General features: G+C 37.0%; 1 protein-coding gene across 3 annotated transcripts in view; it reads left to right on the top strand.

The window, feature by feature from the left end:
- The first annotated feature begins 1,515 nt into the window (after nt 1–1,515).
- Nucleotides 1,516–14,191, top strand: part of LDA (limit dextrinase) — a 136,974-nt gene continuing 124,298 nt past the window's right edge. The window contains exons 1-11 of one of the 3 annotated variants that reach the window (XM_089990736.1): nt 1,516–1,858; nt 1,975–2,149; nt 3,512–3,610; nt 7,024–7,159; nt 7,544–7,596; nt 7,723–7,831; nt 9,069–9,205; nt 9,302–9,501; nt 9,595–9,744; nt 9,867–9,927; nt 10,926–11,043. In XM_089990736.1, the coding sequence (XP_089846862.1) occupies nt 1,593–1,858; nt 1,975–2,149; nt 3,512–3,610; nt 7,024–7,159; nt 7,544–7,596; nt 7,723–7,831; nt 9,069–9,205; nt 9,302–9,501; nt 9,595–9,744; nt 9,867–9,927; nt 10,926–11,043 (1,504 nt within the window). In that variant the 5' untranslated portion in view covers nt 1,516–1,592. Of the gene's footprint in view, nt 1,859–1,974; nt 2,150–3,511; nt 3,611–6,123; nt 6,210–7,023; nt 7,160–7,543; nt 7,597–7,722; nt 7,832–9,068; nt 9,206–9,301; nt 9,502–9,594; nt 9,745–9,866; nt 9,928–10,925; nt 11,044–14,191 lie in introns of those variants that run through there. The other 2 variants (XM_089990737.1, XM_089990738.1) reach the window with 2 other exon arrangements.

Genomic DNA, 14,191 nt, shown 5'->3' with positions numbered 1-14,191 from the left:
TCTTTTGTTTCATCCATTATAAATAGATAAAAATAAGATGATGAGAAACAATATGTGTGACACATATCCATGGTAAGCGTAAAAGTATTTCATTAGGGGCATATTTGTCCTTTTGAACTGTTCAAGGCAAACCCGATGAGTTATATGCATAAATAATTCCAAAAGCCTCTCTCTATCTCTCTCATTGTAACATGTGAACCCATTTCTCTTTCTTCCTTTTCTGCATTATCTTTCATGTCCTATCAAAGATTAAAAGTGGTCTAGCTAACTATAGCATACTTATGCAGCCTAAACTTGTAAATCACTTTTTTTTTTCTTTATTCTGTTTTAGTGTGATAGCCTGGTACATACGCTGCATGTAAATCTAATGACATCCCGCTAATGCTTCTGTTTCTTGCCAGTAAATATTTTCCAATCCTTCTGTTTTTTGTTTTATTGAAAAAATTGGAAATGTAAGAATTGATGCAATAGAACCACTAAGACGCTTCCTCATGTGGACTGAAAAGTCATATGGTTATCATACGTGAACCCCCTTTGGGAATCCACGTATCTTCAACATTTCAGCCAAATCTCTGTGAAATGCTGCTTGCTGAGAAGGAGAATGGGTTCATGAACCCATGTGTAAAATAATGAGGCAAGTACAATAAACAGATATGGAGTTGTGCTTGTTGATTTTGGCATGGAATTCATGTTTAATAAGCTTATGCCTGACTCTGTCTTGTCTAACGTCTAGAGTTTATCTGAAGTTGGTAGATCATCTTTAGATTCATAGTTTTGTTGTGGAATATGGAGAAGGTAAGAATATTGCACTGGGATTCCGCGTGATTCAGAAGTAACCTTGAGCATTTGTTTGGCTAGTATGGAGAATGTTTGCATGAAGACAAGCAACTCGTCATTCGGCTCAGCCCAGCTCATGAAAAACTCAGCTCGGCTAAAAAATTGAGCTTGACAAGCCAAACTGTGAGCCAACTCATTTAAGTAAATAAGCCGAGGGTGAACATGGCAACTCGTGTAGCCTAGTTTTACAGATTATATATATTATATGCATAAAATGCATATTATATATGTTTTATGGATGTATTATGTACATTATATGTATCATGCTATATTATATATCTTTGATATATTATCAAGCATTGAAGGTACTCCTTTTAGAAACCAAGCCACCTCGTGATCGGCTCATAAGGAGATCTGACTCGGCTCCGCTAAGCTCATGATGACTAACAAGCTAAGTCAAGCCCGAACAGACTAAGCTCAGCTCGTTCCACTCGTTTACCAGCCCTACTAGCAAGAGTTTTAACACGTAAAAACACAATGTGACTTGTGGGACCAGCAAATCGATTCCACTTACCAAAAAGCTCGATGAGAGAGAGACGCGGTCCAACAATAAGAAGCCAGACCCGGTCCAAGAGAGAGAGACAGAACTTTATCCGGTCTCACAACCAGAATCCAAAACCCGGAACAAGAAAAGGTAAAGTACTTTATCCGGCGACGGAATTAAAGAAAGCCGGCCAAAAAATGCTGCTGGTCGAATAAAGAGAGTGGGCATAAAAAGACTGTTGGTCCTAAAAGCCTGTGCAGAAAGCCTCTCGATGGCAATCACTACTTCCATCCCCTCCCTCTCTTGCTATCCTTTCTCTTCGTACCCATATCGTCGGAACCTCCTCAGAATCCCCTTCCCCCTCCACCCCTCCCATCTCATCCCCCATTTTTCTTCCCCGCCCACCACCAACACCACCGTACGGTATCCTCGTCTCCTTCCTTCGACGTTCGCGAGGAGGAGGCGCGATCGATCGTTCGCATTCTCGTCGGCAATGCCGATCGATGAATTCTCCATCACTCGGGTTCATTACCACAGGTACGTTGTTACCCCTACTCCTGTTACGATATCTGTCTCTTCTTAGGAGATCGCCCTCCATCGGTCGTTCGGCCATGGTGTGGAAACTTGATTTTGTTCATCTGTGGATTTGGTAGGCCAGATGGTTCGTACGATGGATGTGAGTTCCGTCCTTCGGGAGACGCCGATGCGCAGACAACACAAACTCCGAGCGTTGGTGCGAGGGGAGAGGACGATTTCGGTGCGTATTGGGACGTCAGGGTGAATGCCAACGAGAGCTTCGGTTTCGTCATCCAGAAAGATGGTATTGAGGTTGGTTCTGTTTCGTTGAAGGGAATTGGTTTCGGGGTGTTTTGGCTGCGACACTAACCGCGTGAGATCGAAGTTTTTGTCAAAGTGGTATTTCGGTGTTATCAACGTGAAATCGTGCTATATAGTTGGTTTTGTAGGTAGATATTCACGGATGACTTGGAAACTGTTGGGTTTTTTTGGGTATGAGAAGTTGGCAATTGCTCATTGAAATACTTGAGTTATGGGGGTTCGAAAATTTCAATTTCTTGAGATCCTTTATGCACGTTTATTGCTTTTCCCTTTCGACCACCTCTGTCATTCGAATCACACTACCGATTAGTTTCAGTAGTTGTACTCAGTCTTATGCTACTTGTTCATCCTATTTTGAAGATTTCGAGCAACTAAACGACAATGGTCACTCTTTCATGCACAACGTAAATCTGATTTAAATACTTGCGATTTCAATTTATGGGCTCTGCTGATCTTGTGGCATTTAGCACTTGACATCAACAAAATACTGACCACTGTTACGAGGGATCTGCTATCCCTGATTTTAGTGTCTTCTTTTCTTAGTAGATATGTTTTGCGTATTAATCGGATATTTGATGCTTCTTTTGACTCCTTTTTTTTGCTAAAAGCTGTCCACTCGATAAGCATAAGAACTTTTCTCAGGGAAACTTATGATTTTTTTTTCTCAAGAAATTCTGGGACAGTAATCACAATTTTTTGAGAGGAAATTGGTGATGGGTTCACATATTTGAAAAATTCGAATGACATTCTCACAACATTTTCACAAAAAATTTAAATTGCACGCATGCCTGGGTGCATGCTCTCACTGTCCCACACACGGACATGTACACTAAGTATATACTTTATGTATGCACGAATAAATAATATTTATCAGATATTAAAAATTCCTTAGAAGAACACACCATTCTGCGTGTATCTTGTATTTTCATTGGAGTGACACGAATTAAGTTGCATGTCTCATGAGAAGATAACATAAGCACACCATTTTTTGGTGCACATTACAAGTTAGCCAAGTCTTTTTACCCTTAATGATTATTGAGAAGTGGTGCCCTGTATTAGTTGGCACAATTAAGGACACTTAGAAGAATTTTATAGAAAATGTAGCTAGCTGAAAAAATAAAAAAGAACACCTTGTATTCACAAAGTTCTACTAACTGTTAGCTTAATAAACTAAACTACTCTTGGTGGTGCCGCCATGCTCAAGGTTCACATGGTATTTAAAAATTTTTTAATAAAAAATGTAGCAAACTTGTCAATGTCCCTTAAAGAGGTGGATACATGTGCACACACAAGTGAGCACATACAGAGGTTACTGCGGTATCCAAATAGTTTTATGTTCGAATCTCATGACAGGACTGCAAAGGAGGATTGACTGATCACATGGACATCTGGGTAATTTCTAATGTGCATGACGTGTTTCTGGAAAGGCCAAATTTATCTTCATTTATTAAGGTGATGTTAGCTCTTTTGCCATTTTCTTTTTCATATATAAAAGCTGCATTATTTAATGCACAGGGGAAGTTACAATTACAATGTTTTTGTTTTGTGCAATTTTATTATTTTTCAACCCATAATGGTAAGTGTGCTTGGTAGTCAACAATTTTTTTTGCATGTGAAATTGGTCTTAAGATCAATTTGTTACATTGAATATCTGTTGGTTTACCTTTTATCTTCAGTAAGATATTATATTTTTAATGGTACTCCACTTGTATTTGCTAAAGATTGTCAGTTCTTTGCCATTGTTTTTGTCAGTCAGTTGTTGCTTTAGCAGAAGCCAGTACAACTATATGTTCTAAGTGATAGTAAGGGCGAGGTAGCATTACTTTCATATCTATTTAATGTTATGCAAAACATCAAATATGCAGGATCTTACAAGAATGCAAACTGAAAGATTTTATACAAAAAGATGCATATATCTAATCTCACTTAATTCTCACAAAGCAGTGTTTCGGTCTTGAACATTGACACCTTGGCCTCCAAGAATCATTGCCTGATCCAGTAGTGCATCCTTGTAATCGACTAGTTGATTGTATGTCCTGGTAAACTTTTGTTTCTAACTCCTGATCCTTTTAGAAGATAAACATGTATGTGTCTGGTGCATCCATAGTTAATCTGATGATATGGAAATGAAGGATTGCTAATCACAGTAAAGAAGGGAATGGCCAGTAGGTTATCATAGTGGAGAAGAGAATGATCATTAGGTTTAAAGGAAGCTGTCCAAGGTACTAGTGTATGATACTTGAGTGAACAGTTGCATGTTTCTCTTCACTGGTCTATGAAGTAAGGTTTTCTCTAAGAAAAATACTGCTGGCAAGTGGCATCAGGTGTTTGAGCCCCAGGGTCACCAGGCTAATTTGCATGGACAACAGAAAATCACGATGCAGAAATTTGTTGAGGGTTCTTTTAGCTACATGAACCATCCATTTAGTCTAACAAAATATGTTTTTTAGGAGAAACTGCAAAATATGTAAAGCAGTTTTGACACTACAATGACAGATGCAAAATCAATAACCATGAACGCCAGTAATGACATTGTCTGATACAACGAGGTTTTCTATGGGAAAATATTAAATGCCCAGGATTTGACTTGTTATGGATGGCCTTTAGGAGCTGACTGTGTTAATATTTAATGTATTTTCCTTATACATATATACACATATAATACATGCATATATACATGTACAATACTTGCATGCATATACATATACACATGTATACGCGCATAACGCATGTATGTATATATATCCTTTGTATATACATATAATGATATTATATAATATATATTACATCTCTTTTAAAACTAGCTGTTGCACTACTAGCAGTTAGGCATGTCCAACCGTTAGTGTAACAGCTAGTTTGACTTGCTGTTGACTAGCTGTTAGGCATGTCTATCAGCTAGTTTTGTCCTCGTATATAAATGGGTTTCTTCCCATTGTAAAGTATGCTTTTCCCAAGCATTTTAATAGTAAAATTATTAATTTGTATGTGTTTTTCTGCCCTTATTCGGCTGTAACTGTGCTGCCTATTGTGTTCTTGTATTTGTACACTCTCTTGTATTTTGTGTAGCTCTTAGTAGCTTTTGTATTGTGCACACTCTTCTTGTATTTGATTACAGACTGCAGGGCATTTTCCAAAACCTACACACTGCACACGGTTTCAGAAGGCTGATAGGTAGAACATACTTCATTTGCTATATCGAGTGACTTCTCTCTCTAGAAAACTGAAGGAATCAGAGGGGAACAAACCAGTTAAAGTTGAAGAAGGAAAATTACCTTGATGTTTCCAATATGGCAACATCTGGCCTTAACAGTCTTTATACAATTAGGATTTATGTCACATCGACTCGGCTAGGGGGTCAACAAACCCGCATCGACACGCCCTGACACGGGTGCGGCTTCGGACACGGTCAACGAAGAGTCGGACTTGGTCAACGCACCGGGGCCGAGTCTGTCCACGTTTTGTACTCGGTCAACGTTGACCGAGTCTATATTTGTCTATTTTAAGGCAAAAAACTAAAAAAAAATGATTTCTATATATATATATTAAATATATATATATAAAACCAAACTGTGCACAGTCACAGTCACAGTCACAGTGCTGTGTGCACAGTCTGTGCTGTGTGCAGTGACTGTGCTGCACAGCACTTATATATATATATATACCAGAAATTACAAGCTGTCCTTGTACATATGTTACAATTACAAACAACTACTATTACATGTAATTTATAGAAGTGCAATTAATGTATCTTTTAACTTGAAGTAATGCCTTGACACCACATGTTTTAAGCTGAAAGTTAACACCGCTTTTTATCAGTCTCTCTCAAGCTGTGCATGGTTTCTTATCAGGGAAAGCTTGTTTTCAACAAACCAGTATTGAGTTTTCATGAGTCACTTGGTAAACATGTCAGCAAAATTGTTTTTCAGTTCCAACAAATCATGCCCCTCTATATTTTTCTTTTTCAGAATCTCATCACCACCACTGCCAACTGTGGACCCTAGACCTCATGTATGGTGCTTTTACATCCCACCATTAGACTAAGGGACAGTTGGTATGCCTCTACTTTTTAATCTTCAATTTTCTCTCTTATAAAATATTGAACTATTTGTATGTGCTTTGTTTTCCATTAGTGTATGAGATTCAATGCAATTTTGATAGCACTTTGATTGTCAGAATATATGATAGTTATCCCTATACTTTGATTTAAAGAGCTCAGCAAGTGGCAAATCCAAGTGATTTCAGCAGTGAGAGATGCAATACTCTGCCTTTGTGCTAGGTTGAGCGATTGAACGTTGCCTTTCAATGCTCCAAGATATTAAATTCTTGGATTAGAATACACAGCTAAGTCACACATATTATTTATTTATGTATGCATGAGCTTAATATATATATTTTACATAATATATATGTATGTAACTTGTATAATTGTATATCATCTATATATATATGATTATCTAAATATCTATAGATTCTATACATTTAAAAGTTGTCATGATCCAGCCAAGTCATTGAGTTGAGTTGGCTGAGTTATGAGTCAAGCATTGCCGAAGTGATTCCCGAGACACTGAGTTTTAAAACACTGGTATTTCATGTTCATGATCTTGTCCTTGCTCAGATTTTTTGTGTTTTGATCTTGGTAACTTGATGAAAATATAGATCATCAGTATCTGCTGAATTTTGTACATTATTAGTCTCTTTAAATTGTCTTCTCTGGTAGACTTGTCCATAGAACTTATCCTCAGACTGTATACCTTGTCTTCCTTAACATCTCCAAATTATATGTTTCTATGTAATCTACTTGCATGGCTTCTTTCATATCGCATATTTTCATGGAATTGTCCATTTTAATTTGCTTCTGCATGCAGGATAGTCTGTCATTTTCTAGAGCATATTGGGTTACAAGGTCTCTCATTGCCTGGAATGTGCACATGCAAAATGCTTGCTATTATATATATGCTAGTAGGAAAGCCAAGCTGCAGCTTACTAGTGAGGGAATTCAAGGTAAGTATTTGAAAAGCAATTCGTATTATATCCCATATGTAGCTTGAGCACATGTTAAACATGAGCGGTGGCTCTTGATCATGAATTTATTTTGGCTGTCGGTAGTGTATGATTTGGAAAATGTTGGATTATCTAGTTCATATAACATTTATGTTGGTTTTCAGATGTTTGGCATGCTCTTAAGATGCATGACAAAAAGAATCCTCATAATTTCATGCTTTGCTATTAAGAATAGGATTAAAATATTATTTGGGACATACTGATTTGCTTAACAACTATGTGGACATGTGCCAAAACATTTTTTCTTTATGGGTGTGGAGTTAATGATACCTTGCAAAGAATTATAAAGTGCTGGTTCTTGATCAGTGTATCCTATGATATCAGGGCATGATACCAGAATACAGCTAGAGCCAGTTGAAGGAAGTCTTCCATTAAATGTGAGCTTTCAATTATCATTGTCAACATTGTTTGATTTGTCTAATTTTCTGCACTACAATGATACCCTGAGATTTGGATAATTTTACTAACCTGTACGACTAAAATAGTTTAGTCGTTGAACACAGGTTACTATGAAGTTTCCTCATATTGCAGATTATAAAGCTTTCAAAATCTCAGATGCAGTGGATATTGAGGAGCTTCTCAAAAGTCAATTAGCAATTGTATGCTTTGATGGTATATGCATTTTGGTGTTGTGGCTATATCCCTCTTCTTTTTTTGCCTTTTCTTGGTACTTTTATGTACATTATTGGGCAGTAATTGATTTGTTTTACTGTGGCTATCGTAATAATCACTTTCGTCCAACTATAAGATGGATAACCTATGGTCGTTTTAATAATCCCATTTTTTTTCATTTTATTTTTTTCCTTAAAGAATTTCATTTAAGTGATTGGGATTCAATCTCACTTGAGTGCTCAATAGTGGGAAAAACTGTATCAGCTACCTGTATAGCAATAATAGTGGTTTTTGTATTGCATGTACAAAGACTCATCTGTATAGGAAAATTGAGTTTGATTCAGATTTTCTTCTTTTTGTTAGATAATGTAATGAAATAGCGGAAAATACAAAAACAATGCCACTAAGGGCTTACAAGTTCACAATAACAAAAGTGCATAAGCACAAACCAATGCCACAAAGGGCTTACAAGATCACAATCACAATGTGCACAAGCACAAGTCCACTATGGGACAATACAATAGCCAACAAGGGGCAACACCACAAGCACTAAGTACATATAAAACATTAAAGAACTAAATAGAAAAACACAAAATATAAAAAAATATTCATCTTTATTGAGCATAAATGCTTAAGAGAAGCATTACACAACATGGGGACAAGAGGTCCCTTATATACACAAAGGAAGAGCCAAAAGGGAGATTCCATAGAGCCGTTGGGAGCTCCCAACGGCTATATTTTGTCCATTATATACACAAAGAGCCAAAAGGGAGATCCCATAGAGTCATTGGGAGCTCCCAACGGTTATAAATATAGCCGTTGGGATGCTTCCAACGACTATTAAGAGCAAAAGACCTTAATATCCTCAGTCTTTGGGATAAAGACAACACAAAAATAAAAATAAAGAAAAAAGGAAAATCTGTCCCTAGAGGACAGAACCTATTACACAAAGAAAAGATGAAAATACCTCTAGAGGGTATTTACCTATTACAATGATAAATAAATATATATAATGTATATATACATTATATATATATTACAATGATAAAAGAATATATATATAATGTATTTATACATTATATATACATTTTATGCATACATCTTAACAGATGAAACTACAAGGAAAAGATGAACTTTATCTATTCTTTTCCATCCTGTAAAAAACAAAATTATGGTAAAAGAGGGTCAGTAAATGCATTATAAATTACATGCACTTAGACAATTGTTGCTTTTATAGCCAATGGAAAGTGCAAAAATGCGACCGGCCTCCAGTTACCTGGTGTCCTAGATGAACTCTTTTCATATGATGGTCCGCTTGGTGCTGTGATTGCCAGAGAATCTGTGGTACTTTATCTTTGGGCACCTACTGCACAGGTACAACCTTATTTCACCTCCATAACAATCTATGAAAACGTATTTAACTCTTGCGAGCTTTATTTCACATCTCTAGCATTAATTTTTATGCTTCAGGTTGTACAGGCCTGTATATATGGGGGGCCATCAGATAGTGGTCCACTTGAAACTGTAGAACTTGTAGAGACAAATGGAGTCTGGTTTGCTGGTGGACCACGAACATGGGAGGGTTGTTATTATGTTTATAAGGTTACTGTATTCCACCCAAGTACCAATAAAATAGAAACCTGCATCGTGAATGATCCATATGCAAGAGGGTAAGGCATTTCAAGTCTTGGAGAAAATCTTTTTTACAAAATTCAATAGTCTTATTTTACAGAGAATATTCATGCTCTTAGTTATTGGAGCAGGCTGTCAGCAGATGGAAAAAGAACTTTGATTGTCAATCTCTACTCTGATAACTTAAAACCTAGCGGATGGGACCAACTGGCAGAAGAAAAGCCTGTTCTTTCATATTTCTCTGATATCAGTATCTATGAGTTGCATATCAGGGATTTTAGGTATACTACTGCACTTTTGGTTGTAATATACTCATAACCCTCGATACCTGTGCCTGCTATAATTAGTAATCAGATAGTTACAAGATGACAAAGTTATCTAAATCATTCTTTGAATTGCATAGCGCTAGTGACAACACGGTGGATCCTGATCTGCGTGGGGGTTATCTTGCTTTTACCTTACAGGTAGCATCTCTAATATCGGTTCTGCTATTTAACTGCCTGTGCATTACATGCAAAGATCAATATCTCATTTTCCTGATGAAGAGTTGACAGACAATGGATATGTTCCTTTTGAATGCGTAGAGAGTATAAGTTTCAGGTCATTATATCTAGTGCTTGTCAATCAGTTGAGTTTTCTTACTACTTTGTGACAACTGCTTTTTGATTGATCGAAGGCCTGTTTTATGTGATCTCTGAGAGTATGGAAGAGTGTAACCAGATATATATCAACACTTGTGAGAAATTGTTAGTTGATATATTGCGAGCTTCTGGTTCTGTACTAGTTGAAGTTGGTTGTTGCTAAAGTAATTAGAATATACTGAATATAGGAAACTTCAAGTTTCATAATCAGCACTTTTTCCTTTTCCTTTTCCTTTTTATTTTTTATTTTTAACCTATTTTAAATTTTCTTTTCTTTTTATTCTCATAATTGTCACTCTTATAAACATATATAAAAATGTTATAAGAAGTGATTTTCTGAGAACGTGTTGCTTTCTCATGTGATTTAATCTTAGTGTTTTGGTCTGAACCAGCTTCTGAGACACTGAAAGTCAAATTCTGCATGTTTTTGATCTTTCTTGAGACTTGACTTGAAATTTTTCTTGATTTATTTTGCTGAAAGAGCCTTCTGGGAGAGGATGGTATTATTTCATGTTGAATGTGAAGAATTTTTTGAATGGGTAGGGATCTGTTTTCCCCCATTAGATTCATGAATGGTTTTGGCAAGCCATTTATTAGTTTCCCAATGTTCCATGATTTAGTTTTTGACACAGCTTAGAGAAAACAGTGGTCAATTATTTGACATTTTTAGGCTTTAAGCCTCATGTAAGTATCAGTATTTAATAGTGCTTGATGGATTTGCTTATATTGAATTACAGACTCTGAAATACATCCAGAATGTAATATAAAATACTTGTGTAAGTGCAGTATCTGATAATTATTGATTTTATGAATATTTTCAGGATTCAGCTGGCGTTCTTCACTTGAAAAAATTATCTAGGGCAGGTCTTACACATATTCATTTATTGCCAAGCTTTCATTTTGCTGGCGTGGATGATAAGAAGAAATGGAAGCATCTAGGTACTCCTGAATTCTGCTAACTGAAGCTCAAAACTGATTTCTTTTTTGTTCTGACATGCAGGTTTTGCTTTTCCAAGTTTTTGCGATAGTTGAGATTTTCAAATAAGTTCATTATAAGGAAGCTACAAATTAAAATCACCATGTGAGTATTCCAAGCCAAGAAGGCAGCAACTGAAGGAAGTTTCTTTTTATCTACCTCACCCTCGCAATGAACACAATTAAACATCATATTTTGCTCTAAAGTACCCAGTGTTCCCTATCTGAAAGACTGAAACTGAGTCTTTGAGGAAGGGAATGCCTCAGCAAGTTGTTTGAAGGCGGTGAAAGTTATTAAAAAGTGCGTCTTGATAGAGAAATTATGTCATATTCTCAGACACAGGGTGTATTGTGCTGTTTTATGTTTATTTTCCCTTTTTACCTTCATTTCCTGCCCTCCACAAGAAAAAAACCCAAGGCCATCAATTTTGACGTGGATCCTGTAGTCAGAAGATGGATATTATTGGTTTGATGTATCTCATCTTGTTGAATTGAAGGTCATATGACTCATGTCATGCCTGGATCTGCCAAGGGTGGTAATACCAATTGAACAATCAACAGTTACCATGGACGTGAGTGACATTGCAGGAATCTAACAAAAATAGAAGAAGTTAGAAAACAGACTAGGGTTGGAACTGCATGATCCCCAATGCTGGCTCATGCCTTCATATCTTTAATTTTTGTTAAATACTGAATACAACTGCAAATTGTCACTGATAAGTGGAATTCAGTAGAAACAACAGGTATCACAAGAGATGGAGTTAGAAAACAGGAGGCTAAAGCTGCATAGTTCCCAATGCTGGGTTGTAACGACCCCAACTCATACCCTTTGAAAATGTGGATTTTTTTTAAACATGTGCGGAAAACATATCTCAATAACTATCTAGGTTGAGGAAGGTTGTCATGATATCGGAGAATCAATTTGGTTTTATGCCTGGAAGATCAACTATAGAAGCTATACATCTTCTTAGACAACTTATTGAGAGATATAGAGAGAGGAACAAAGATTTGCATATGTTTTTTATTGATTTGGAGAAGGCATACGATAGAGTACCTAGGGACGTTCTTTGGTGGACAATGATGAAGAAAGGTGTTTCTCTCAAGTACATTAGTATAATTAAAGATATGTATGAAGGAGTAGTAACCTATGTCACATGGGTGCGGGTGCGGGTGCGACACGGGTGCGGGTGCGGGTGCGACACGGGTGCGGCACAATTTTAAATTTTTTGGACACGGAGACTCGGCAAAAAAAAAAAATATATAATTTTATTTTATTTTTAAAATGCCACAGCACAGTCTGTGTGTCTGTGCACAGTCACAGTCTGTGACTGCAGCACTGTCACAGCACTGTGCCTCTTTTTATATATATATATATTTTAAATAAAAAATATAAAAAATTGGTTTTTAGGGACATTTTTGGACTCGGTCAAAGTTGACCGAGTCCAAAATGTGGACGGGCTCGGCCTCGACTCTTTGACCGAGTCCGACTCGGCGTTGATCGTGTCCAGGACGAGTCCGAAGCCGCACCCATGTCCGCACTCGTGTCCGCACCCGTGTCAGGGCGTGTTGACTCGGGTGCGACGCCTTCTTAGCCGAGTCCGTGTGACATAGGTAGTAACCAATGTCCGCACTTGTGGAGGGGTGACAACCAATTTTCCTATAACGGTTGGGTTACATTAAGGATCTGCTTTAAGCCCTTTTCTATTTGCTATAGTGATGGATGAGCTTACGAGATCAATTCAAGAAAATGTGTCGTGGTGTATGTTGTTTGCTGATGATATTGTTTTGATTGATGAGTCTAGAACTGGGGTTAATGCTAAGTTAGAATTATGGAGACAGACATTGGAAGCAAGAGGTTTTAAGTTGAGTAAGACAGAATATATGGAATGTCGGTTTAGTAAGCAACAAAGTAGTGATGGGAGTGTAGTGAAGCTTGGTGAGCAAGAAATACCGGTGGATGATTGTTTCAAATATTTGGGATCTATCATTCAAAAGTATGAAAAAATTGATGGAGATGTAAATCATAAGATAAAGGTTGGGTGGATGAAATGGAAAAGTGCAACTGGAGTGTTGTGCCATCGTAGAATGCCATTGCGGTTGAAGGGAAAGTTTTATAGGACGACTATTAGGCCCGCTTTACTATATGGTACAGAATGTTGGGCTACCAAGAGACATCATATTCAAAAAATGAGTGTAGCTGATATGCGTATGCTTAGATGGATGTGTGGAAATACAATAAAAGATAAGATTCAGAATGGGGAGATAGGTAAGAAGGTAGGCATTGCACCCATTGAAAATAAGATGAGAGAGAATCGTTTACGGTGGTTTGGACATATTCGATGAAGGCCTAATGATGCTTCAGTTAGAAGGATGAAAAAATGGGAGAATATATTAGTTAAAAGAGGTCGGGGTAGGCCTAGGAAGACTTGGATGGAGATGATAGGAAAGGATATGAATGCTTTGAACCTCACCGATGACATGACATTGGATAGAAATGATTAGAGGAGAAGGATTCATGTGGAAGACCCAGAATGATTTTCTTTTTTGGTTCATATCGCCGACCCCAATTGTTTTGGGATGAAGGCGTAATTGTTGTTGTTGTTTGTTGTATGTGTGTAAAACTTCCCCAAAACCCGGGTCCTCACAGTTTCAATTCCTACTGGATAGCCAAACACCACAAACGAACTTACAATCATCATCCATAAGAACCAAAACAAATTCTTTATTTATGAATAAAGAATCAATCTCAAAGACAATGTTCTACTCAACATAAAGTAACGTAACAACTGACAGAAACAAGTAAATGAAAAGAACAGTAGAATTGAAAGTCCAAAAAGAAAGAGTCACTCTGTCCACCAATGAAGCTGTCAAAAACCCAATGTGACTCTCGCGCCCTCCCAGTAGCTGTCGACTTCACTGATCACCTGTTCTTACAAAAAACCAATAAAGTAAGGTGTTAGAATCGAAATCCTGAGCACGACTACTTCTTAGTAAAACAGGTGAGACAAATGGTTAAGATAAGATATCATGCAATATTTAAGGGAAATACATACATAATAATTTATAATATTTAAAAAATTTTCTATGCAACAATTATAAATGCTAAGCATGC

Source organism: Nuphar pumila, chromosome 16, assembly GCF_984573655.1.
Source record: "Nuphar pumila chromosome 16, dmNupPumi1.hap1.1, whole genome shotgun sequence".
In the NCBI taxonomy this organism is placed as follows: domain Eukaryota; kingdom Viridiplantae; phylum Streptophyta; class Magnoliopsida; order Nymphaeales; family Nymphaeaceae; genus Nuphar; species Nuphar pumila.
This window is presented reverse-complemented; position numbering and strand designations above follow the sequence as displayed.